This window comes from Stenella coeruleoalba (assembly GCF_951394435.1).
Source record: "Stenella coeruleoalba genome assembly, chromosome: 16".
In the NCBI taxonomy this organism is placed as follows: Eukaryota; Metazoa; Chordata; class Mammalia; order Artiodactyla; family Delphinidae; genus Stenella; species Stenella coeruleoalba.
This window is the reverse complement of record NC_137162.1, coordinates 26,064,131-26,090,301: the sequence shown is the minus strand read 5'-3', so window position 1 is coordinate 26,090,301 and position 26,171 is coordinate 26,064,131. Positions and strand designations below refer to the sequence as shown.

The window sequence follows — 26,171 nt, the reverse complement described above, 5'->3', positions numbered from 1 at the left end:
TCATTTGGGGTGGAGTCTCATCCATGGGCTTGGGCATGTGCACAGGCCTGGGACCTTCATTCCTGACCTGGTCTCTGGGCTTCCTTGTGAACACCATCTTCTCTGCGTCCACCTGACAGGCTGGGGCTTGGGCTAAGGTCAGGCCAAGTCTGGCTGGTGCAACAGTGCCCTCTAGAGGACAGACTAGGCCCAGTCACAGCCTCAGATTCCGGGCCCACAGCTTCTCCCTCCTCCCACCCTGCACTGGCTACAGACAGAGGCCCAACTGATGTGTCTATTGGAACGAGTTTATTTAAGTACACTGGGCCCCACCAGGCAACGTGGTTTGTGCGAGGCTGTGCGAGGGACAGGCTTGGGCTAAGGGCGGGGGAGGTGAGCTGGTTAAGCACACTGCAGTCTGTGGGTCGCCACATCGCTTTCACACACACCTGCTGCTGTGGCCCACACCTGGCAGGGCCTTTGGTCGTTGGACGGCATGGGGGAGAATACTGCCTGGAATCTGGGATCAGGGCAGGTCTTGGTGTCACAGGTGAGGGTGCCGGTGAATATCTGCTAGCCCCAGCTTTGCACCATCTGGCCTGAAGAGCCTTGGGACCACTGCCAGGCCAGCCCAGTCCAGGGTAGGCACCTGGCCCCACTGGACCAGAGGAGGTGAGCCTGAGCCCATCAGCTCCTGGCACTCTGGTCTGGCCCCTCCCTAACCAAACAAGTGCAAAGACAAGAATGGCACAAATCAGCCCAGAGGGGGCTGTCTCGCCTCTACAGCCTAGTCCCCCCTGGGTCAGCTAGCGTGGGAAAAGGCAACTTAATCGCAGCTCTTTCTCCAGTCCTAAGGAGGCTGGATCCCCAGCACCCCTCCTTTGCTAGCAGCCTCTGCCAAAGGGTGATTCTACCTCCTGTTTCAGAAAATCCAACCAGCAACCAGCCTGTTGATTCCAGGGTGGTGAGCAAGTGGAAGAGGGAGAAAGAAAGAGGCTGGAGTGACTCTGAGTGTAGCCTCTGATCCCAAATGGTCCTGAGGCCTACGGATACTGTCAGTTCACCGTTAGCAGGGAGTGGCGGGGCCCTGGATGCTATGCTAAGCTTAGGTGCTGTAAACGTTAGTGTGAACAGGGTGACTGGCGGGCAGGAGGCAGTGAGCTCCCTCGCTCCAGTCCCTGTACTGAACAAACACTTCAATAAATAAAACTGAAGATGGCTTTGCCCATGGATGGATGGAAAGCAAGGGCCTGGGGCCAACAGGCTCCTGAAACTCTCCCGAGATCCCCGGATGGGGGTTGGGGGTTAGAGCGTTAACTCTGCCACCCATCAGAAGTAGCACTACTCCTGCCCTCCTCAAATGCCCAGTGTGGTCCTGGTCTCCAGGTGAAGATGAGGGCATCCTGCCCCCTCCTGATACCGAAGTCTCAGTAACCGCTCCTGGAGTGCTTTTCCAGCTTTCTAAACCCAAACTGCAACAAAACCAGACAGAACTCAACCCTGGCCCTCAGTCTGTGATCAAGAGGCATTGAGAGCAGAATGATGAGCAAGGGGAGGCAGCAGCTGCCTTGGGCCGCAGGGCACCCTGGGTGGGGTAGGGGTGGGGCTGGCCCAGCCTAGGATGGGCAGCAGCAAGGTCTCCTGGGGCTTGGGTTTACCTCCCTCTCTGTCTCCCTATGGTAGTAAACATAGTCCCACACAGCCAGCCAAAGACCCCGCTGACGGAGCAGGGCCCTCTGCCAGCACTCTTCCCTGTCAGGGACCAGTTAGTGGTCAACCCCAGGTCTCAGGCCGTCACCATCGTGGGTAGTTCATCGTCCTTTCTGGGCCCCGGGATCCCTGGGATCCCCAGGCCACACGGCACTCGCATATGCGCACACACTCATACCCACACACCCACACACACACTCATACACACAGGCAATTCCTCGCAAACACTCCGACTCAAGAAAGCGAGTTTTAAAGTGGAGTTAACTTCAGAGAGAGGTGAAGATGATGTCCCAATATTAGAAGGTTTTCCTGTGGATGGATCGGGCACCGTCTTCCTCGTATTCCTTCTTAGAGACCCACATCTTTTTAAAGGTGTCCAGGGAGGCGAGGATGGAGCCCCTGGAGTGGAGGGAATCCAAAGGAACAATGTCAGAGAAGGGGAGTGGGTACTCATGGAGCCAGCCAGTCCCCCTGGGGCCAAACCAGACCAAGCTTTTCTTTAAAGGGATGGGGTGGTGAGGGGTAATCAATGCCTTTGCTTCCTGTTCCGCTCTTATGCCCAGAAGAGCTACTCACCCAATCCATGTGGAATACAGTCTCTCTTGCGGTGCAGATATCTGCAGGGGTGGGTGGAAAGAGGAATCTGAGACGTCCATCCTCCCCTCTCCCTTTCCCTGCCACTACTCACCTTTGTGGCCAATTCTCACCGCCAGTGAGAGCCGGTGGATACGTGGATACATTTCAGTGGATATATTTCATAAAACAGGCTTTAAGTTATGTCCCTGCTGGACCCTGTGGCCTCTCTGGGGGGTACTGTGGCCAGCCTGCTCATCTGAAGAAACAGGTTCCTGGCATCTCTAAGTATCTATGGCTCCCAGGGAAGCTGGGGCTATCTGGGGGCAAGATTTGGCTCCGTCGGGGGCTGGTGGGAAGCAGATTGTATGGCAAGAACCACACTCCTCCATTCAGGATCCCCCCTTAGGCAGGCCAGCTCTCCTCCGCAGTCACTGAGACGTTAGACTGTGTCACAGGGGAGCAGTCAAAGTCAGTCTCCTGTCAGTGTTACCGTTTCCCTGAAAGACCACGTGTGGGGCCCTCAGCCTAAGCACCCTGCCACATCTGGGTATCAGAACTGCCCCCTTTTGTGAAGACGGAGAGTGAAGAGGGGTCCTCCCCTCTGGTGGGCTTCAGGGGCAGAGTAGAAGCTGGGAGCCATCTGGCGGTGCCCGAAAAACTTGGGCAGAGAGGAGGGGAGGCCACGCCACATGGCCCTCCAGATCCTGGGAGGCTCAGTTCCACCCAGCCCCTGGCCCCGCCCCCAGCATGCTCCTACCCTGATCTTCACATCTTTCGGAGCCAATTTCTTCACTTCACTCAATAGCCTGTCACCAAAACCTGAATGGGCAGGAAAGGAGAATCTCATGTCAATTCTCTGGGCGTCTGGGCCCAGCAGTATGTGGAAGCTTCCTGGGGAAGGGTGCTGAGAGCAAAGACCAACCTTTGAACAGGGTGGAGCCTCCCGAAAGGACGATGTTAGAGAAAAGTGTGCGCCGCAGGTCCATGTCAGACTTCTGGATGGCGAACACCAGCACCTCATGGATGCCCTCGCTCTCCTCACCGATCAGGTCCGGCCTGAACAGCAGCTCAGGTGCCCGGAATCGGGAAGGACCAATCTGCGGAGGGGCCGCAAGCTTCTTAGGCTGGGGTGGGGGCTGAGGTCCCTCTGGGAGTGGGAATGGAAGAGGGCCCTCTGCCCATGGCTTAGTAACCAGGTGGCTAGGAAGGCCACGCTCAGGCAAGACCTTGTACGTCAAGGGCACAAAGAAGAACAAAGAGAGGGCTCCTGGGAACAAAAAGGAACAAACAGGACTCCTGGGAAACTACAGAGAGGAAGCTCCTGTGTGTAATCCTAGCTCTGGCACTTGCCGGCCAGAGACTTAATAGATGGATTCATTCATTTGTCGAAATTTCTTCCTATCAATGGAGGTCCAGGGAGATGGAACTCACCCTACACTGTGCCTAAGTGGTTAAGGACAGCACTCTACCTCACCCTTCGTAGTCCCATTCCGACCTAGGAAGATGCCTCTGGTGCCTCCTCCCCTCCACACAGGACAAGCAAAGTCCCTGGCACCTCGCTCTGCAGAAGATGCTGCGGCTCAAGAGCTATGCTGCTCCAGGCAGATGGTGTGAAGGACCTGACTCCAGCCTGCCCGTGGGAAGTCTGGTTTGGGCCCAGAGCTTTTGGGGCCTGGGGGGCCTGAGGGGAGAGGTCCGGACACCTACCTCAATGGTGCTGCCGTCGGGCAGGTAGTACTGCGCCTTCTCCGTCTCTAGCGTCTCATCCTTCTGGGGGTTTATGGATAGGTAGCAGGCTCTCTGCAGAACCAAGCACAAGTCAGGCAGGCAGGAAACCTGGCGCCTACCCAGTCAAAGTCCCCAGGAGTGATGTGCTGCTGCAGAAATCTGCCCATTGCAGTGACTGCCCTAAAGGTCGTTAGAGCTGCATATGCTAAGTGCCACCCAGTGAGGGCTGACCGAAATCTCCCTGCCCTTTCTTAGGATATCGTTTTCACCTGCTCCACCTTCCTGCTGCGCAAGCGTGGCAACTCAGCTTTTTGGCTTTGGGTCTGAGACCACACCCTAATTTTAGTGCAGACTCGGGTGTTTTTCTCCTACTACTCATACGGTTCTGGGTACCGCCTACCCAGCTCCGAGGTCTCCTAGAGCTATAGGTGGCAGGAGGGTTCATTTTACCAAAAAAGAAAAAAGTATTCTGACTTCTTCAAGGATGTAAAAGAACGTATGTAATTTGAACGTAATGTATAAAAAGCATTAAGTAAACGAGCATGGGTGTGCTCATCACCCAGCTTAGGAAATAGAGGCAGCTCCCTTTCTACCACAAGACGGCAGCACTTTGGAAGGTGAATCCATCAGGGTCAGGGGACCCAGCTGGAGACCACACAGCTGCCAGGAGGCCTGGCTGGGGAGGGCAGAGCCTGATCCCCAGGACAGGAGCTTCGCCGCTCTTCACTTCAGGTCACGGAGGTCCTGGCTGCTGATCCCATTCCCTCTCCCAGCCCTGGGCCCACGGGGGCAACACTTACTTCTTTTATGGCCTTGACAATCTCAAACTCAGAGGATGAGTGGAAATCATAGCCTTCCTTGCGCAGGTAGAGGCGAAGGAAGCGAGAGACGTCCCGGCCAGCGATGTCGATGCGCATGATTGAGTGGGGCATGGCAAAGCCCTCATAAATGGGCACGGCGTGGGTGACACCATCCCCAGAATCCAGCACCACACCCGTGGTCCTGCCGGTGGCGTAACTGAAGCAAAGGGGGCAAACCATCACCAACCCCTGCCTCCTCACTCGGGGAAGAAACTCACTTCTTGCTAGAGTTCAGTGTCAGCTAAACTAAAGCTGGGGCCTGCCTTCTCCAGAAGCCTTCGACTGGACTAAGTATGAAGGCAGCCTGAGTACTGAAGCAAGCAAGCCTGTAGTGTCTGAAGAAAAGGGGCTGAGTCTCTCCAAGCTGCTTCCCCAACCCCCAGAAGAGCAGGCCCTCTAACCGCAGGAGATGGCCTGGCCTTCAACTGCTTCAGGGACCCAGCCTGAGGGACAGTTTTTACTCTCTAGACAAGAGGACAAAACTCAAATGCCTACAAGGGTCAGGCAGGAAAAGTGAATGAGTAAAAGAAAATAATATCTTCACTTTCATAAAAAACTAGCTTCTTCCCACATGGCCCTCTAGGTCTGTCCTTAGTATTTTCTCTTTTGGTAAGGACAAGGGTACAGACATATATTTCTGTGATATGAGGGGAAAACCCCACAATGTTTCATAAATAGCAACTGGCCTTCGTGTTGGGAGGACAACAGGCAATGGAGAGTCTGTGGTGAAGTCAAGTTTGCAAACCCTATCTAAAGTGCAGCTGCTACTTTATTTCAGCTCCAGCTGATTTTTGTTCTAGAGGAGTGCAAGCCCAGCAATGACCAGATCTTCCCATTTTTCAGAGAAGCTGGAAATTTGGATTTTGATAGGAAATGTCCTAATTTTTAAATGCTGGCTCACAATTTTTTAATGGGGCCAAACACATGCCATCTGTAGGTCACCAGTGTACGATCTCGCCAATATACCTAACCCTGGTGTGAGGCAGGTTGGGAGCATGACAGAACGACGGGGGTGTGAGAACAGGGAACAGAGAGCTGTTTTCATCACGACCCTATCACCAGGCTTGCATAGCACCCGGCACAAGTAGGCCCTGAAATAATACCCGAAGTCATCACAGGGGCCTGCAGGGAGAGCTGTTGCAGCACATGGCCTTCCCAGCAGGCTGAGTGGAGAGCCTCTGGCACCAAACCAGCAGGGAGTTACGAGACTCGGAAACAGCCTCAATGCTGTCTTTCCCACCATCCAACCTTCCCTGACAGAGATGCTCAGGTGACTCTGAACCAACCCAAAGGAGAGGCAGCCTCGACTCTGCCAAAGGACTGCTTTCTCCACAAGGGGCCAGGCTAGCCAGCCAGCTGCTACTCACAGGCTGAGCACAGCTTGCATGGAGATGAAGAGGGCTGGCACATTGAAGGTCTCGAAGAAAACTTCAGCAGCTCGTTCCCGGTTTTTCCGTGGGTTTAAAGGCGCCTCCGTCAGGAGCACAGGATGCTGGTGAAAGATGCCCAGACGGCAATCAGGGCGAGGCCAGATTCCCACCCCTCGTTAGTACTGTGTGGCTGGCTGGAGAGCTCAGGCGACCTTTGTCAGCCTCTCTCCAAAAAAGGACAAACTGGGCTTATCACCTATCCCCACCCAAGTCAGCTTCTCAACTTTCTAAATTCACACCCCCTTTAAAGTCTCATTCTGTCCTCATCCCTTACTCCCCTCCTTGTCTTCCAAGATTCTTATATAGGTCCTTGTACCTACTGTATAGCTCCAGTTGTCAAGATTTTGCTAAACTCTAAATTTGGAATTATTAAGATAAAAATAATAGTTAAAATTTTTTTTTCAAAATAGAAAATTAAATTTCAATATTGACTGTACTTTTAAAAAATGGAACATATCCCTCCCCTGGAAATTCTGATAAGCCTAGTATGCACCTTCCTTTTGTGTTTCTGAGTTGAGACTTCCTTTCTTAGAAGGTAAAGAGTATAGGCTCTGAAGTCTGAAAGACGTGGGTTTGAATCCCAGTTCTACTACTCTATTCACTGGGTGATCTTAAAAACACCACCTGGCTTCTCTGACCTTCTGTTCCCTTGTTTATAAAATGGAGATAATACTACCTGTATCTCATAGGAATGCTGTGAAGATTAAATGCAAACATGTCTGGAAAGCACATGGCCTGGTGCCTAGAACATAAGACTCAAACGCTCGTGGCAGTTATCATCGTCATCCGCCTCATCTCTGGGGTAGGGGCTCTGCCTGCTCTGCAAACCCTGCAGGGGCACCCTGAACATAGGACCCTCACCTCCTCTGAGAAAGTCTGCAGCTGGTCCTTAGAATAGACGTATTGCCAGATGCGCTCCATGTCGTTCCAGTCCTTGACGATGCCGTGCTCCATGGGGTAGCGGATGGAGAGCAGTCCTCGGTGCTCCTGGGGGCAGAGAGCAGCACTTACAGCAACAGCCAGCCTCTCAGCAGGGCTGCCAGGTGGGCCCTGCTCTTCCAGGGCCTGCAGTCCTCAACCACAGCTAAGGGCGGGCCACCCAGCCTCCAAGTCTCTAAGCTGTATGCTGCGAACTGTACTCAGTGCCCAACCAGCTGGCAAAGCAGAGGGCTTCTGCATTTCCCTGGGCCGCTGGGTGGCACCCTCCTCATTGCCTGGTTTCAGGACACAATCTCCTGGCGTTTGCAACCAAGGTTGGCAACAATGATTCTGTTGTTCTGCTTCTAGAAGCTGCCTGAGGAAAACTGTGCTAATTAACTGCCAAACTGTGCTAATTAACTTATCCCCAGGGTATCCCAGCTAGAATCTCCCCCCAATCACTTCTGCCAAAAAAATAACGAAGCCAGTCAACTTAATCATTGGCAATGTAGTGACAGAGTACAGAAGGAAGGCGAAAGCCCTCTTTTCTAGACTGGTCTCTATTTCCCAAAGTGGGGTTCCAGATATTTTTTCTCCAAAACCAGAGGTTGTTCCTGGGAGAAAGAAACCAACTAGGTTTACTCTCTCTAGAATGAGAGAGTGAAAGGGGAGAGTTCAAGAGGAAATTGCTCCTTTTACTCGAGGCCATGTCCCACTGTGGGACACTGCCCGAGTGGGGAACAATGAAGGTGCCCTGCTGGCTTGAGGCTTCTTCAGTAGGACTGGGGATTACCTCCGCTTTGGGGCCAATGAAGATGTCGCCTTCGAGGGCACCTGCCATGACACGAACGTGTTTGGGTCTGCCCACACTACAAAAGAGAGCAGGGAGGACCATTACTTTTCATTTCATGACACAACACATGACGGGACACGGGAAGGATGTACTGATGCACGTACTTGGATGGGAAGAAATATACTCAATTCTACTGTGATTATTGTTGACGAATGAGATTATAGTTGATTTTGATTCTCCTCTTTCTACTTTTCTGCACTTCCCACAATTTCTATAATAAACATGTATTATTTTATTTTTTTGTACTTATTATTTTAAGTCATTTGTATTTCATATATTTATTATATTTATATTATTTTATAAGTTATTAAAACAAATTCTGGAGGATTTAATACCTCTAGTTCTTCTTTTTCCACACTATATATGCAGATCAAGAGAGACAGGGAAACAAGAATTCATTTAGATCGATTAGCTCAAAAAGTTTTTGTCTCCTTAGCCTCCTGCCCAGGCCTCCTCTTAAGGAAAACTGTGATGTTGTAACTGACAGATGGTCTTTCTTCCTTTTTCTACTGCTTTGAGCCCCTTTCCCAGGCACCCGTGCCCTTTTCCTGCCTGCAATCTCTCTGCCTTAGGAAGAAAGTGCTGAGAAAAAAACTCATCCTTGGGCTTCCCCAGTGGCACAGTGGTTAAGAACCTGCCTGCCAACGCAGGGGACACGGGTTCAAGCCCTGGTCCAGGAAGATCCCACATGCCGCGGAGCAACTATGCCCGTGTACCACAACTACTGAGCCTGCGCTCTAGAGCCCACGTGCCACAACGACTGAAGCCCGCGCGCTTAGAGCCCATGCTCCACAACAAGAGAAGCCACTGCAATGAGAAGCCCTCGTGCCGCAACTAGAGAAAGCCCGCGCGCAGCAACGAAGACCCAATGCAGCCAAAAATAAAAATAAATAAACTTATATAAAAAAAACCAAAAACTCATTCTCACTAGGATGGTAGGTATGGTTTAATGTTAACCCCATCCTGGGTGATAGGAGAATTTTAAGAAGAGGGTTCCATGAGGAGACTGTCATCCAAAGCAATGAGTCACCAATGATAACATTTTTGGCATCAGATAAAATCAAATTTAAAAAAATTCACCTCTCGGATTGTACCCTGCAGGCAACTGTCTGCTTACTCCAAAAGCCAGCTCCTGTCCCTCGCTTGTTGTTTTGAGTACCAAGACTGACCCAAATGAGAGATCCTTTCTCCCTAACAGATGGAGGGCTGACACCATAATGAAGCTGACAAGCCTCCCGAGCTCCTGACTAAGCTACAGAATGACTTACTAGTTTGGAAAGCAGTATTTGGGGATCTGATCACCAGCAAAACCAGCTTTAATCACACCGGATCCCTGAGGAGAGAGAGAAAGAGAAGTCACAACATCACAAAAACAAGAGGAGATATATATCATACAGTAGGTATAATATGGTTCCACCTTTACTTTAAAGAGAGAGACCTTATACTTATGTGTACTATATCCACTGGTATGAGAATCTGAACAGTGAACACACACCAAAGGGAGGGCAGTGGGGCTGGGGGTGGTGAGGGGCATTTCTACTGCATACTCTGAATATTATTTGATTTTTATGTATTCTTTGACTTTTCTACATTGAACATGTTTTACTTTTGGAATTAAAAAGGGAAATTAATATTAATAAAGGGAAAAAAAAAGAACTCTTGAGGAGAGAAGAGGAAAGTGACTAGAAGCACCAAAGCAGCCAAGTTTAGGAATATAACCAAGGAGGGAAGAGCGCATGATTCTGTTACACCATCGTGGAACGCTTCTAACCTACTTTCCCAGCTCAGACCCAGACTATCCCTGCCCTCCAAGGCCTCTATGACAGACACCACCACGAGCGCTGCCATACTTGAAGTTAACTCCAATATGACACACGTCGTCTGGTTCTGACTACAGCGGCAGACCACTATGCTTTGTGGGGGGTTTGTGGTTGTTGTTTTGTTTTTTCACTATGCTTTGCTTTACTTGTTGGTCTCTTGAGGTAAACAGCAGGAAAGCCCTAAAGCTCTGTCTGAGAAGAATCTGATGTCTCCCACCATCACCTCTGGTACCACCCGGGCCCAGCCAAAGTAAACATTGACTCTGGACATCAACTCCACGCAGGACAGATGTCGAGGCCTGATACTGCTTGAGATTCACCCTGTTTTCTTCCTTCTTAATTCTTCTGCCACCACACCTGATACCCTCGTCCTTCCACCCCCCAACACACTTTGTAGCTGCAAGTGTAATCAGGGCAAGCCTTTTCCTGCTGCATGGTGACCACTTCTCCTGGGGCGAGTGTAATATTGATATTTCCAGGACCTACACAGCAAGCAGTAAACACATCAGGAGAGCTAACTAGCCAAGGTTACCTTGGTACCAAAGGCTTCCTGGCAACAGCCCTGGATCCCTCTCTGTCTCTTATTTCTGCTCTTCTATAGGAGAAGGGCAGGGGCTGGGGTGGGGTGAGATGGGTCATCCTGGTACCTGATTGTAGCAAGACAGAGGGAGGAGGTAAGAAGTGGTTGAAGGACAGGGAAAGCAGTATGGGAGGAGAGCAGGGCAAGCCAGTTCTCTAAGACAGCAGGAGCCTCTGCCAACAGAAAAAAACAGGAGACAATGTGCAAACCCATTGGCCTAGGCAGAACAGCAAGGAGCCTGGAAAAGGTGCAGCTGTAAACTGAGCTCAAAGACCGGGAAGGAGGAAAAGACTATCTTACTGCAAACCCAAGGGCCCTGGGACAGCAGCACAGCTAGTGAAAAGAACACTGTACAAGAGAACTCTGGGAACTTGTGAGCTCAAGCTTCCAATAATTGCCCACTGCCTTCATCTGGGTGTGGTGATGCCAGCAGACTAACTGGATCTCCTGGTAGAGGTTGAAAACAAGAAAAGTAATCTAGAGTCTGTGCTTCAGACTCCAGATTTTTTTTTTTGGCCATACCACGTGGCATACAGGATCTTAGTTCCCTGACCAGGGATTGATCCTGTGCCTCCCACAGTAGAAGCGCAGAGTGTTAACAACTGGATCGCCAGGAAAGTTCCTAGATATTTTTAAGAGATGATTTTCCTGGATATTTGATTTTGAGTTTACTAGCAAAAGGACTGGAGGCTGAGTGACAAAGCAGATTAAGATGTTAGGTTCTTTTCTTTCTCTCCATCCTTCCCGGCAAGAGAATAAAATGCCCAGTTCAAATACCACCGCCTTGCTCCTGAAGAATAATCCCCAGTTGGAATTAATTATCCTCTTCCTATTATCTCCCCAAATCACCATTACCTGTTTTACTAGGTAGCATAAATTTCATTCTGCTTTTCTTTAAAAAAACATATATATATATACTTTTGATGTGGACCATTTTTTTAAGTCTTTATTGAATTTGTTACAATATTGCTTCTGTTTTGTTTTTTTTTTTTTGGCCATGAGGCATGTGGGCTCTTAGCTCCCCAACCAGGGATCGAACCCGCACTCCCTGCATTGGAAGGCGAAGTTTTAACCACTGGGCCGCCAGGGAAGTTCCCTCATTCTGCCTTCTATTCGAATTTATGGTTTCCACTTTTGTTTCTTTTCAGCGCAAATTCCTTGAAGTCAGAGACTCTGTATATCAGCAGTATCTCACATGTGCAAGGTACGTGAATAGATGCTGGTTGACTAAAATGAAAACCAAGCTCAAATGATTGAGCTGATGAAGCCTAAAGTATGGAACCTTAATGAGCAGCTGGAATGCCAGAAGCCCCAGGCAGAGGTGGTACAGGGAAGGCAAAGGCAGGGTTGGGAATGATGCACAGGGTGGAACCAGACCCAGCTTGTCCCTGCAGCTCCACGAGCTGCTGGCAGGCCAGCTGAAGAATGGGTTAAGAATGTGTGGGGATGGGGGAGCCGGCTGAGTTGCCTCTATTCTGCGCAAGCCATACCATAAGAGCATATAAAAGGGGCATGTCAATTTCTCCAGGGTCATGTCAATTTCTTTAACAGTATTTGTAACTAGGAACTGTATACCTGGCAAATGAGCTGCCACTCTCTTTGTTATTCACTCTGGCAAAGCCAAGTAAACAAATGCCTTTTAGAAGCTACTTGAAAAAGTAGTCTCATTAAACATTTGATTTTGGGGACTCGAGTCTGCTGCCAGCCACCACTGACAATTCTCCTTCTGATGCAGGCAAACAAATAGCAAATCCTTCAGCAAGGCTCTCCCAGTACCTGCTGGCTATAGGCCTTGTGGCTTGGGCAACCTTATCCTAAGCACTGATTATTCTTGACGTGCTGGGAAGGAGGCTAGCTGTCTGACATTTTACCAGTGGGAAGAGGACGCTGAGAGGTGGAGCCTCAGATTCTAGGATATTGGTGGCCCATTTTGGCCCAAAGACATATTTTGTTTGGCCCACAAAGTAGTTTTTTTTTAAATTAATTAATTAATTTATTTTTGGCTGTGTTGGGTCTTTGTTGGTGCACATGGGTTTTCTCTATTTGCGGCTGTTCTTTGTTGTGGTGCGCGGGCTTCTCATTGAGGTGACTTCTCTTGTTGTGGAGCACGGGCTCTAAGCGCGCGGGCTGCAGTAGTTGTGGCTCTTGGGCTCTACAGCGCAGGCTCAGTAGTTGTGGCACACAGGCTTAGTTGCTCCGTGGCATGTGGGATCTTCCCGGACCAGGGCTCGAACCTGTGTCCCCTGCATTGGCAGGCGGATTCTTAACCACTGAGCCACCAGGGAAGTCCCCCACAAGGTAGTTTTTTAAAAACAACTTTATTGAGATAAAATTCACATGCCGTACAATCTACCCATTTAAGGTGTGTAATTCAATGGTTCTTAGTATATTCACAGAGTGTACAATGATTCACCACAATCTAATTTTAAAACTTTGTCATCATCCCCCAAAGAAACGCTATATCCATTAGCAGCCACTCTCCATCCTTACCACCACCAACCCCCAGCCCTAGGCAACTACTAATCTACTTTCTGTCTCCATAGACCACAAACTACTTTTACATTAACTTCTAACAGTTAAAAAATTAGAGATTGCACATGAAATTTAATACTTCTGATTTCTCTTGAAAAATCAGAAGATATGGCAACACTGGGTCTGCATTCCTACATGGGGACAACTGGCTGGAAATGAGAAGCAGCTGGCCCTTTGGTCAGGTGTGCCCAACGCACCTTTCATATTCCTCGCACTGTTGTTAAGGCTACCTTCTCCCCCTGGCCCCCACGACTTTTTTAATGTATCTGCTTGGCCTCCGCAGGCATTGAGTTCGAGACCCCTGTTCTAGACATGCTTTCTAGCTTGATGTGAAGCACATCCGTGGCTCTCAAAATATACATAATTGAATAGTGAGATTATCTCTGCAAGCCACCTCCTCTTCACTCTCTCCGTCAAACTACGGATGGATTCTTGCTGCAGTTGTATAACCAACAGCCTGAAAGTCACACCACAAGTGACGGTGTTACATAAATATATTGACTTCCATTTCCTCAGCTAATTCTAGTGTCCCTTAAACTTAAGTGAATCAGCAGATCTTAAGAGCTGATGACAATCAACAGATGAATGGATAAAGAAGATGTGGCACATATATACAATGGAATATTACTCAGCCATAAAAAGAAACGAAATTGAGTTATTTGTAGTGAGGTGGATGGACCTAGAGTCTGTCATACGGAGTGAAGTAAGTCAGAAAGAGGAAAACAAATACTGTATGCTAACACATATATATGGAATCTAAAAAAAAATGGTTCCGAAGAACCTAGGGGCAGGACAGGAATAAAGACGCAGATGTAGAGAATGGACTTGAGGACACGTGGAGGGATAAGGGTAAGCTGGGACAAAGTGAGAGAGTGGCATGGACTTATATATACTACCAAATGTGAAATAGATAGCTAGTGGGAAGCAGTCGCATAGCACAGGGAGATCAGCTCAGTGCTGTGTGACCACCTAGAGGGGTGGGATAGGGAGGTTGGGAGGCGAGATGCAAGCGGGAGGAGATATGGGGATATATGTATATGTATAGCTAACTCACTTTGTTATAAAGCAGAAAGTAACACACCATTGTAAAGCAATTATACTCCGATAAAGATGTTAAAAAAAAAAAGAGCTGATGACAAATTGTTTAAAAAAATGAGACAATTAGTGAAATTTGAACATTGACTAGATATTTGATGATATTAAGGAATTATTATTAATTTTATTAGGTTTGATAATAGTATATTGGTTATGTTTTTTGTTTTTTTTTTTGCGGTACGCGGCCTCTCACTGTTGTGGCCTCTCCCGTTGCGGAGCACAGGCTCCGGACGCGCAGGCTCAGCGGCCATGGCTCACAGGCCTAGCTGCTCTGCGGCATGTGGGATCTTCCCGGACCGGGGCACAAACCTGTGTCCCCTGCATCGGCAGGCGGACGCTCAACCACTGCGCCACCAGGGAAGCCCTTGGTTATGTTTTTAAGAGTGTGGGGACTTCCCTGGTGGCGCAGTGGATAAGACTCCGCACTCCCAATGCAGGGGGCCAGGGTTCGATCGCTTGTCAGGGAACTAGATCCCCAATGCATGCCACAACTAAGGAACCTGCCTGCCACAACTAAGAACTGGTGCAACAAAAATAAATAAATAAATAATAAAATAAAAGAGTGTGGAAGAGGGAAGTGGGTGGGAATGTAGATTGACGGAGAGTTGATAACCATTTCAGCTAGGTGATGGATATGTGGATGTTTGTGATACTAGTCCTCCTCCTTTTGTTTATATTTGAAATTTTCTATAATAAGGAGAGCTGGCAAATAAGATGATAACACTTAAGTAAAAATTCAAAACATAAATACTGTACACACACACATTATAAAATACATGTGTCCATAAAATCATGGATGGAAAGGAGCACATCAATTTTATGATGATGGTTTGCTTCTGGGGTTATGTCTGGACCAGAAAGAAAGGATGGGATTGTAGATGGTACAAAGAGCCTTCAATTATATCTGTAACGTTTTATTTCCTAAAAATATATGACGCAAATATGGCAAATGACATTTATTAAATCTGGGTGGAAGACATGCTACATGGGTGCTTGTTATATACTTCTCTGAACTTTTCTGTGTGTTTAAAGTATCCCACTTTTCAAAAAGGGGGCTGAAGCAGCATAACGTTCCCCCCAAACAGTTAAATTCTTAGCTTGAAAAACCTGTAAAGATCTGGTATTGTTCCTGCCTTTAGGCCCACACAGTATGGTCACGAAGACAATCTTAAAATTGACCAGAATGTTGATCCATTTTAGGAAAGAACTTAACCTTCGAGATCTTCACAAAGATTTGAGCTTCAGAATAAACATAGTATTCTAATCAAAGTGTTGTGGACCTCAGAATGTGGCCTGGGAGCTGTCCTCCTCTTTCTTGTATTACTATCTATGATATGCCTTTGGGAAGAATGACTTATGTTTGTTTGTTTGTTTATTTATTTATTTATGGCTGCATTGAGTGTTGCTGCACGCAGACTTTCTCTAGTTGCGGCGAGCGGGGGCTACTTTTCGTCACAGTGCATGGGCTTCTCATTGTGGTGGCTTCTCTTGCTGTGGAGCATGGGCTCTAGGTGCCCGGGTTTCAGTAGTTGTGGCATGCAGGCTCAGTAGCTGTGGCTCGTGGGCTCTAGAGCACAGGCTAAGTAGTTGTGGCACACGGGCGTGGGATCTTCGCAGACCATGGCTCGAACCCGTGTCTCCTGCGTTGGCAGGCGGATTCTTAACCACTGCACCACCAGGGAAGCCCTAATTACACTCTCTTTAGCCCAGAAATAAAATTGTGGCAGCATGGTAAGCTATGGAGCTGTTGAATCTGCTAGAGACACATTCTCAAAATATAAAGTTGGCTCAAATATTTCAAATGATTTTTCCTATCCATCTTTCACTTTGAAACAAACAAAACAAAACTCTCTAAATATCAAACAGCAAGAACTACGTGAGGCCCCATATCTAAAACTGTGGCAGATGCTCAGTAAATCCTAGTGGGAAAATTACTTAAGTTTCTCCTATTTTACCTTTTGGTGGGATTGCTGGCATAATAAAGGAAATGTTTTCCCAGAAAAAAGCAAGTCTATTCCTTAAGACTTAAAACTGAAAATGCACCACTGTTTTGATGCATTTCAAATACACTACCAAGAAAGAGAAAGAAGGAACTAAGAGGCTTCGCTTAAGTGACATTAAAGAAAGCGGATGGAGATAGAACTGCTGCCCGACAAATCCAGAAGCAAAGGATCTGGTGGGATGGACAGACTACTCCTTCTGCACTGCTGATGAAAACAGGAGATTGCTAATTTTTTTTTTCTTTTTAAAACTTAAGAAAAAGGCAGATGAAGCACACACAAACTGGCTGAAGACAGAAATAGTGTTCTCTGAAAATCAACATCAAGAACAAGGAGTCCTACTCAACCCTGTACAGAAACTAACTAGGCTCCCCCCATCCCCCACAATCCTTTCTTTATTTAGGGACATTTTTATTACCGTGATAGAGATATTCAGTCATTTATCCCCCCACCCATCAGTAAAATTAAAAATCCAATGTGCACATAGTGGTGTCAGGCCCTAGATACTGTATGTGGGAGGGAGGTGGGGAAAGAGAGAGTAATGAAAAACGAAGGAATACCATTTTTTTTCCCACCAGGGTTTAACAGTCTAATGAAGCAGACAAAAAAAAAAATTGCTCCCCAACATGAGATGTCTCACTGAGCTCAACCTCCTTCCTGGAGAGAAGGAAAACTAACCAAAGAAGCACCTTTCCTTGGAAAAAGTGAGGAATTTGGAACCCAATCTCAATCTGAGTCTTGGATCCTTAATTCATAAACCAGGTGGTTTGAATACTGTTAGTTAACCTCTCCAAGCCTCACTTTTCTGCATATTTCAAGTTCTATCTACATATCAGTGTTGAAGCTTAAATGAGATGATGCAAATGAAAGGACCTTGCAAGTGCGCAAGGTCCAAAGGGCCGAATCAACGGAGCGAATCTGACAGTCACTTTAAGACAGAATTGTCAGTTTTTCCTCAATGGAGGGATTTAGAGACTTAGAAGGGGATTAGAAAGGTAGCAACCAATCTCCGTGAGACCAAACCTTTGAGTGGAAGACAGAAATCCATTTTTTTTTTTTTAACAACTGCCTCCTTCCGCCAAAAATAAGAGCTTTCCATTTGTCACTACTGATGCATTTGCGTGGGGTACTATCAAGAGGAATAATGGATAAAGCACCGGATTTAGGGCACCTACACTGTGCGACCTTGGGCTCACTTTTACCTCTTCGCGCTTCAGTTTTCACACTTGTAAAACGAGGACCAAAATTCCTGCCTCAACTGTTCACCCGGTTTTTGTGAGGATCCAGTTCGAATGTATGTGAAACCCCCATGTAAGCGCTAGAGCGCCTGGCAAATATTATGTTTAGTAATTTTTTCCCCCAGAAACTAGGCGTTCCGAAGAGGAAGGTACCTCCCTGCTTGCTTTGTCACTCTCCTTTCTTCTCGACTTTTATTAACTCTGTAATTTATAATCACAGAAAAAACTGAAATCCTAAGCCCATTTCTGGCACCTGACTGTCGGGCCCCACCCAGGTACACCGCCAAGCCTCCCGGCCGGCTCGGGATCTAAGGGAACTTAGCCCTTCTCCACCAGCAGGCGGGCCCTAGCCAGTCAGGCCGCACCACTGGGAGTCCCAGAAACCAATCCCAACAGCCCTCGTGCACCGCCCCGCCCCTTAGAGAGGCGAAACACTATGGCGGCCCGGAAGAACGACAGGGGCGCGAGCCAATCACTGCAGAGGGCTGCCCTCATCCTGCAAGGCCCAGAGGCGGGGTCATCGGTCAAGATGGAGAGCCAGAGGAGCCAATAGAGTTATCGGAAACTGGGGAGGGGCGGGCGCCGGGCGCTCACAGAGCGGTTAAGGCCCCTCGAGCCAAGGGCCCAAGGACCCTGCCTGGACTATAACCCTTCCCTTTATCCATCCCAAGGTTCTCCATCCTATGGTTGCTGGCCGGCTGGCCGCCCTGTCTGCGGACTACGGGTCGGGGGAGGACGGAGGCGGCGGCGGCTGAACCCGCCTGACAGGCCGGGCCAGTGACAAAGAGCCGGCGGCCCAGACTGAAACACGGGAAGCGATCCCTTCGGGGAGGAGAGCATAAGCCCCGCTAGGGGGATGCAACTCACGTTGTCGATCACGACAGGCTGGTTGGCGATCACATCGTAGGACTCCATGGCAGAGGAATCTCTCCTTCTGAGGAAGGAACTGCCAGCCTGGTCCGCCGCTAAGGCCACTGACACACATGCGCAGTCTAGCCGCCGGTACAGGGCGGCCAGGGAGCGGCCCGACCTCGCTTCCGAAGAACTACAACACCCAGCATGCCTTGCACCTGAGTAAGCCCTCCAGGCGGCTTCGGAGGCCCGCCTAGTTTAAGGGACGGGGCGTCGCGTTTCCGACGCACAGTACCCTGGGCTTTGTAGTCTCCGTAGATAAGTAGAAGGGAACGCCGATTGATGGTTGCATTGCATGCCCGGATATGTAGTCCCTTTGAAGCGATTCGCAGTGCATGCTGAAATATGTAGTCCTGAGTACTTGTCTGTAGTTCGGTTTGGATTGATGAGTAACTCATGGATGTTTGGATTTTACAGATGAGTCCTTCCACTCCCTACCCTGGACAGTTTGAGGTTGCCATGTTCTCATATGGGTCTATAAGACATTAATAAACATCTATTACAAAATAAACAGTTTCTAAACATCTATTACCATCACACTCTAATAAAAGGAAATTTTAATACACATGGGGAGGAACCTATTCCCAGAACAAAGGAAAATAATTTACATTGCATAAAATTTGCTTTTTTTGAAAAAAAAGTACATTTTGGTTGATTTTCTCGTTTTTTCCTGGATAGGTGTAAACTTGGCAACATGCTAACATTGGTCTGAAGACTGGCATTTGGAACTACTGGTATAGATGATCTTTTGGTCATTAAAACATCGTTCATCTAATAGCTTCAGTAACAGTATATCTTTAATTTTCATGGGGATTTAGAATTGACATTGATGGATGAGAAAATGGAAGTGAAGAGAGATTATGTGTCACTGTTTTCTAATGAGCCCAGTGCATTTTTCTCTAAATTATTTCCTCCATCCCTTCAAGTTGCAGGGAACCTTTAGTTAATAGCAGCAGTAGTCAGGACTCTCTTCTATCCCTTTCTCTTGGAATTTCTTCAAGATCACTGAGTGGAAGACACTACTGTATGAAAAGTTATTGTAGGCAGGAAAATAATTCCCAACCTGGTGTCTTAGGAATTAAAACATGTCCCAGTTACAGAGAGTCAAAGGTAATGGAGAGGGGCAGCTTCACAGTAGATAATGAATATTGGTGTTCCTCAAGGCAACCTGCATACCTCTGCTTAAAACAGAACAAAAAAGAGATTGTCATCTTAACCATGTCATTTTAACCATGTATTAAATAATCACCAAGTCCATACAGAGTGAAGTCAGAAAGAGAAAAACAAATATCATATAATATCGCTTATATGTGGAATCTAGAAAAATGGTACAGATGAACTTATAGGCAAAGCAGAAATAGAGTCACAGATGTAGAGAACAAACTTATGGTTACCAAGGGGGGAAGAGGAGGGTGGGATGAATTGGGAGATTGGGATCAACATATATACACTACTATGTATAAAATAGATAACTAATGAGAAACAATTGTTTAGCACAGGGAACCCTGCTCAATGATCTGTGGTGACCTAAACGGGAAGGAAATCTAAAAAAGAGTGGATATACGTATACTTATAACTGATTCACTTTGCTGTACAGCAGAAACGAACACAACATTGAAAAGCAATTATACTCCAATAAAAATAAATAATCACCATGTCTATTTAACTGATCCTAGTTTAAGTCTTGCTACTTTCTAACAGAACTCCAAAATAGGTATTTCAACATATGACCCCCGAATTTGGCGGTGTTAGTGTCAGTCAATACGGTCAATGGATATTCAAAGACGGTAGGAAACATTTACATTTATAATCTATTAAAACTAACGCTACATGGCCGAATGAATCAATCCATTGTAAGACATTTTTTTAAGGTTTTTAAACAATATTTATTTTAGGCTGTGTTGGGTCTTCATTGCGCTTGCGGCGAATGGAGGCTTCCCTTGCGTAGCTGGGGTTCTAGGCGAACAGGCTTCAGTAGTTGTGACGCACGGGCTTAACTGCTCCACAGCATGTGAGATTTTCTCGATCCAGGGCTCGAACCTGTGGCCGCTGCACTAATATGCGGATTCTTAACCACTGCGCCACCTGGGAAGTCCCCGGCAAGTATATGTTTAAATCCTTCTGAGCAGCGTGTCACCATAACAGTGACAAGCCCTTTGCGCACTTCCCAGTGCTTTCATGGGACCCTAGCACTTCAGAACGATGCCCCTATATCTCTATTTAAACCTGGGTTCCTCCTAACACTAGGGGGAGGCCAAGAGCCTTGGGACACCCCCGCAACCCTGGGAGAGGGAGGCGGGACCTATTGTCAACTCATGCCTTACCCACCTGTGACTGGCACAGACACTAGCCAATGGGTGCCGGAATAGGGCAGGCCGGCGCCCCGCCCCCTGAGCGCCCCGCGGCCCCCGAGGCACCCTCTGGCCGTCTCTGCCGCGGCTACGGCCTGGGCGGACGGTGCGCCTTGCGCAGGCGCGAAGCCTAGACCTCGCTGCAGCCCCCCCATCGCCTCCGGGAGTCGCACCCAGGGAGGTCGCCTGCTGGCGCGTCAGTGCTCTCCCCCTCGTCTGCCCTCCCCGGTCCCCCCAGCACCCTACGCGCCCCGATGGCGGAGTTGCGGCCTAGCGGCGCCCCCGCTCCCACCGCGCCCCCGGCCCCTGGCCCTACAGCCCCTCCGGCCTTCGCCTCGCTCTTCCCCCCGGGACTGCACGCCATCTACGGAGAGTGCCGCCGCCTTTACCCAGACCAGCCGAACCCGCTCCAGGTTACCGCTATCGTCAAGTACTGGTATGCCTTGGGCCGCGGGGAGACGGACAGGGGCGGGCTGAGAAGGGTTAAAGCGCTGGGGCCAAGTCATTTGTGCGGGAATAGGAGGGGGAAGGAGAATGGTTAAAGCACTTGGAAGAAGGGCTTTCTGCTGCGAGGGAAGAAGTTAAGGCTCAAGTTAGGAATGGGGACAAAGGGGTTAAAGAAGCCTGTGGGTAGCGAAGGGTTAGCGAGGGAGGAGGGGAATGAAGGGTTAATTGGGATTAGGAGAATAGAGTGAATTGGGGGTGTGAGTAGGAGCGGCGGAGGGAACGATAGGAGAGAAGGAACTGTAAACGTGGTGAAAGGAGGGGGCGCCTGTAGGGGGTCATTAGTGGGCGAGGGGAAGCCGTGGGGGGGGGGCGGCTGCTGAAGTGGGATGGGGGAGGCGAGGCGGGGCCTGGGGAGCATCTGAGAAGGCTTTGGAGCCGCGCGGCTGGAGGAGCTCAGAGGGCACGAGACTGCACAGGGTAGTGACGGGTGTGGGTCTGTGGGTTAGGAGGGGAGCAAGTTGTGAGCGTTGTGCTTGTGAAGGGATGAGGAGGAGGCCTCTTTTTGATCCCTTCCCGATGAGCTCAGACATTGATATCAGTGCAGTGCTTTTGCGTTTGAAGTTTGGCGGAGCAATTTTTCCTGATAAACTTTCTGCTTACTCTGCACAGTTCTGTTTCTCCATGCAGAGCTGCTTCTGGCTCTGCAGCTGCTTTGCTTTAGGTCACCGGCTAGAACAGAGGCAGACAGGGTCAGGGAGATCCATGGTTTGGCTCAGAATTGAAGAAGACTGCAGTAAATGATGAAGACCTGGGACTTGGACACGGAGGATCCTGCAGTGAGATGTTAAGAGGAGCTTGGTGGTCCAGAGCTTCCAGATTTAGGCAGCAGTTCCTCAGGGAAGCTGAGGGTAATGCTCAAGTAGCTCTGTTAAGATCAGACCTGTGTACAGATGGGCTGCCCCTGGGGAGGGGATGGTCTTTTCTAGTTTCCCATTTCTTTTGCAACTTGTCTCTTCCTGCCCCCTCTGGGCAAAACATGTTATAGGGACTCTTCTTCATGGTGTTTCTGGACCAAAAGTTGACTGAGAATTAATTGAATCTGTCCAAAACCACATTCGTGCAGGCGCTGTATTAGATGAGCCCCTTCATTGACTCCTGAAATTCTGTTCAGGCAGCTGCTTGGGGTGTGGCCAAAGGGGAGGTACACTCAAAGGGGGAAGTGAATAGAGTGGATGTCTTTGCTGGTTACCTTTCCCTTTAAGAGTGAGTCTTTTTCCTCTGTGACAACCTCTTTCTTCTTCTGGAGATGGCAGAAGCTAGGCTGTGTAGGGCTGAGGCCAGCTCCCTGTGTCTATGGGAGGATGTGAAGAGGCTGACCGTGTGAAGGGCCTGGGGAGCAGCCACCTGCTCCTTAGGGAGAGCCACGGGAGCAGCCTGCCTCTGTCTGGTAGCCAGGAGGAGGGGTGGCCAGTGGTACAGTTCTCTCCAGCAGGCACACTGTTCTTTGGTTGAGAGGAGTTTTTCAAGAGAGCTTCTGAGTACAAAGCAGTTCTTGATAACTTAATCACCCATATTTAAATATATTGTACCACTATATTTAAATATGTATAGTGATGGACTCTATTGGGATGTGTCATGAAAAAAAGGGGACCTGCCACTGCCGTGCTGTTTGTTCAGGCCTCATTTGAGTATAAGGAGAAATCCCTACGCAGCCTTGGGCAACAGTTATTATGTCACCCAAGTGGCCATGAAGGATAGAGTTGTGTGTAAAAGGTATTGAACAGGTGCAAAGGACTAAGACTGGTTTGGGAACCCTTTATTTTCCCCCCATCCCCCCAGGAACCTTTCTTTTTTCATCTTGTTGCAAGTTTCTTAACCAGGCCAGGACTTATCTTGAAAGATGGGCCAGCATCTAATGACGAATAAAAAGGATTGCATAGCACTTTGTGGAACTAGAAATGCTGCCTAGATGCAGAATTTTTGAGAGGGAACAGCTCAGTGACTGGTTCTTTCTAAGATTTGGAGGGGGTTGCATAGTTAAGATCCTGAAAGTAATTTACTGATAACCTCACAATTGGGATCCCACAGTCCCGCTTCAATTTTCATAGCAGGATGGCTGACTGAGGCTGCCTCAGTTTGGCTGTGGCCCAGGGTACCTTGGGATTCTTTTTCTTGTGACAGAAGGGTGGCTCTTTGACTAGTGGTCCCTAGCCAACCGGGACATCCTGGTTGAAAGCTGAGACATGAGTGATCAGGTTGCTGAAGTAGAACCAGTGCCCTAGGGCCACTTCACTCTGGCAACCTCCCTGTGGAGTGAATGAAGTCAGGTGTTCAAGGACTTAAGTTGAGGGATGATCTGGGTCCTGGGATAACATCTTTTTCTAAGATGTATTTTCCACATACTCATCTGCTTCCCATCAGGTCTCTGAGTGAGTATAACAGAACGCTCTGTGCTTAGAGATGAGGCTGATTTTGTCTGACTCTTGGTCATTCTCTGCAGTTGGAGTTTTAAGGTAAAGCCTCTCTCTTTGATGAAATACCCTCTGGGAGACTTGGCCACAAAGAGGGCTGCCAGGGGTGTGGTAGATGGAGCATGGAAGAGCGGATGCAGTTTTGCCACTTGTTGCTGGATGGACCTAGTCTGAAGGATGGGCAGATATGGAGCCTGTAATCATTCCCACCTGTTCCAGGGTTCTGCAGTTATCATGAGGTCCTTGCAGGGGTAGCCGCCCTTTCTTTCCTCTTTTCCCCGACAAACTTTTCTAAATCTAACTGGTTGTGGAATTAGTCGGATGAGTTGGCGAAAGCAGAGTTAAGGAAAGACATGGAGATTTGTCCCTTTTCCTAATCCACTCAGTTGAGATTCTAAGCTATTTGTAGCGACTTTCTTACAAGTCCTATAAATAACTTAGCATTTCCTAGCAGAGAATAAGGATTTCTACAAAGGCAAATAACATCCTGGCAAAAGAGGGTGAAACCAGACCTACTGGTTTTAAATAGTGTTTGAATTGCATGGTACTGGCATGCTTGCTGGGATCACATACATGTAACATGTCTTTTATTTGGTTGTTGGCATTCCTTCAGCATATGATCCCAAATGTAAAGTGTACCCCATTCTTGTCCCAGGAGCAGGCAAAGTTTTTGCAGTCTGTGGAACAGTCAGATGTCCGAGGCAGCTCAAGTGCAGTGTTTGTGGGCTAAATGCAGACTTCCTTCTGCTGATGGTTTCCATTTAGTCTTGTTTCTCAAGTCTACCAAGTTTCCCTATCCATTCTGAAGAAAAGCAGGGTTTTTTTTTTTAAAAAGAACACTAATTACTCTACTAAAGGGAACCCTTATTGAATTAAATCCTCAGAGTGAGCTAATGGCTGAATCTCTTCCTCAACTGCCTCTCTGTTGGAATTATGGGGGAAGTCTAATGTGGTTCTCAGAGGCCCCAAATCATTTAATGTTCCAGCTCTACCTTAGAGGCAGCTGTGTCCTGGGATCATCTTCCAGATGCAAGAGCTCATAGGGCTCTCAGCCTGGCTCCTGCTTCATTTCTCTGCAGAGCCGAGCTAGCCTAAGTTTGGCCTTTGTCACTTCCATGATAAAAGACCAGCTTTGGTCTGGGGGGTGCGGGCTGGGGTCTGGAGGCATTGGGTCTGTTTAGAACAAACTGTAATTAACATAGGGCACAATATAGTCTTTCAGGAATTAGCTGTCTAAGAGGCAGGAGTGGAGCTGAGCCTCTGCTTCCAGTAACAATGCCCATTGGGGATGATCAGGATGGTCTTTCAACAGAGGCCAATTGATTGACTGATGCGCTTCTTGCCTTGAAGCTTGGCGTGTTTATAGGCACCATGGAAGAGAGATAATCCCTGCCAATCCCACTTGGGGTTGGTAATTTGAAACAGGAGGAAGCCAAAGGGTCAACCAATCAGTCTTTTTTATTTCTTTTTTTTTTGAATTTTATTTTATTTACTTTTTTATACAGCAGGTTCTTATTAGTTATCCATTTTATACATATTAATAAGTCTGTTTTATTTCTGAAGGAGGTTCTACCTGTTGGAGATAGGAGAAGGGAGTCTCTTGTGCTTATGGAATTGGGCTGCCTCCAGATGCCCATCCTTTGGTCTTATCCTGGAGAGGTGTGGCCTCCCTTTAGTTATCTTTTACCCCAGGTTCCTCTAGGATGGGGTCTTTAGGTTTGTAAGGTAGAGCCCCTCAACTTCACATTCTCTGATTTCAGGCTCACACTGACACTCCTGTGTTTTGTCTTTTGCAGGTTGGGTGGCCCAGACCCCTTGGACTATGTTAGCATGTACAGGAATGTGGGGAGCCCTTCGGCCAACATCCCTGAGCACTGGCACTACATCAGCTTTGGCCTGAGTGATCTCTATGGCGACAACAGAGTCCATGAGTGAGTGTGTACACTTGCCCTTCCATCTCCCTGTTCCTTAGCCTTGAGCCTTATTTCTGAGGTTTTCCTGAGCAGGGATGATAATGTCATTGTCCCTTGAGATTGGCATTTCTCACATGAAACATCTGGGTTTCTGCCTTCTGCCTGTACCTCCTTGTGCCAAGGTGGTCCAGGTCATCACCTGAGCTCTGCTCATCTGGTGCAGGAAAGTGTTGGTGAGCAAGAGTTCCAAAACCATTAGGTTTTTCCAAGCTTTTTCTGATGTTTGAGCTCAAATGACAGGCAGCACAGCTATGACCCAGATGTTGGGTTGATTCCTCTAGGTCTACTTCCTTTTTTCCCCTCTAGCTTATTATGAAAAATTTTAAACAAGAAACAACGTTGAAAGAATTTTACAGTGAACACTCATGTACCACTACCTAGATTCTACCATTAACATTTTATTCTACTTGCTTTATCATGACTGTATCCATCTCTATCCCTCTGTCGATCTTACCTACTTCCTTTTAACCTGCAGTTATCTGTGCTCAGATCAGCTGCAGTACATTTATTTATTTCTGGCTGCGTTGGGTCTTCGTTGCTGCGCGTGGGTTTTCTCTAGTTGCAGCAAGCAGGGGCTACTCTTCGTTGTGGTGCGGGAGCTTCTCATTGCAGTGGCTTCTCTTGTTGCGGAGCCTGGGCTCTAGGCGCGCGGGCTTCGGTAGTTGTGGCTCACGGGCTCAGTAGTTGTGGCGCATAGG

The 26,171-nt window shown here is 48.2% G+C and overlaps 2 protein-coding genes across 5 annotated transcripts in view; one reads left to right on the top strand and one right to left on the bottom strand.

Moving 5' to 3' along the window:
- Positions 1-257: 257 nt before the first annotated feature.
- On the bottom strand, positions 258-18,325 carry ACTR1A (actin related protein 1A). Its single transcript, XM_079900811.1, has 11 exons — positions 18,187-18,325; positions 9,323-9,387; positions 7,995-8,070; positions 7,145-7,270; positions 6,221-6,345; positions 4,794-5,010; positions 3,973-4,065; positions 3,188-3,362; positions 3,023-3,084; positions 2,266-2,306; positions 258-2,088 (listed from the first exon to the last, which is right to left on the bottom strand). Exons 1-11 carry the CDS (start codon positions 18,232-18,234, stop codon positions 1,986-1,988), a joined length of 1,131 nt encoding a protein of 376 aa, XP_079756937.1. The 5' UTR covers positions 18,235-18,325; the 3' UTR covers positions 258-1,985.
- A 2,307-nt stretch (positions 18,326-20,632) lies between these two features.
- Positions 20,633-26,171, top strand: part of SUFU (SUFU negative regulator of hedgehog signaling) — a 110,811-nt gene continuing 105,272 nt past the window's right edge. For all 4 annotated transcript variants that reach the window (XM_079900643.1, XM_079900642.1, XM_079900641.1 and 1 more), the window contains exons 1-2: positions 20,633-21,018; positions 25,297-25,431. In XM_079900643.1, coding sequence (XP_079756769.1) covers positions 20,837-21,018; positions 25,297-25,431 — 317 coding nt within the window. In that variant the 5' untranslated portion in view covers positions 20,633-20,836. The remainder of the gene's footprint in view (positions 21,019-25,296; positions 25,432-26,171) is intronic.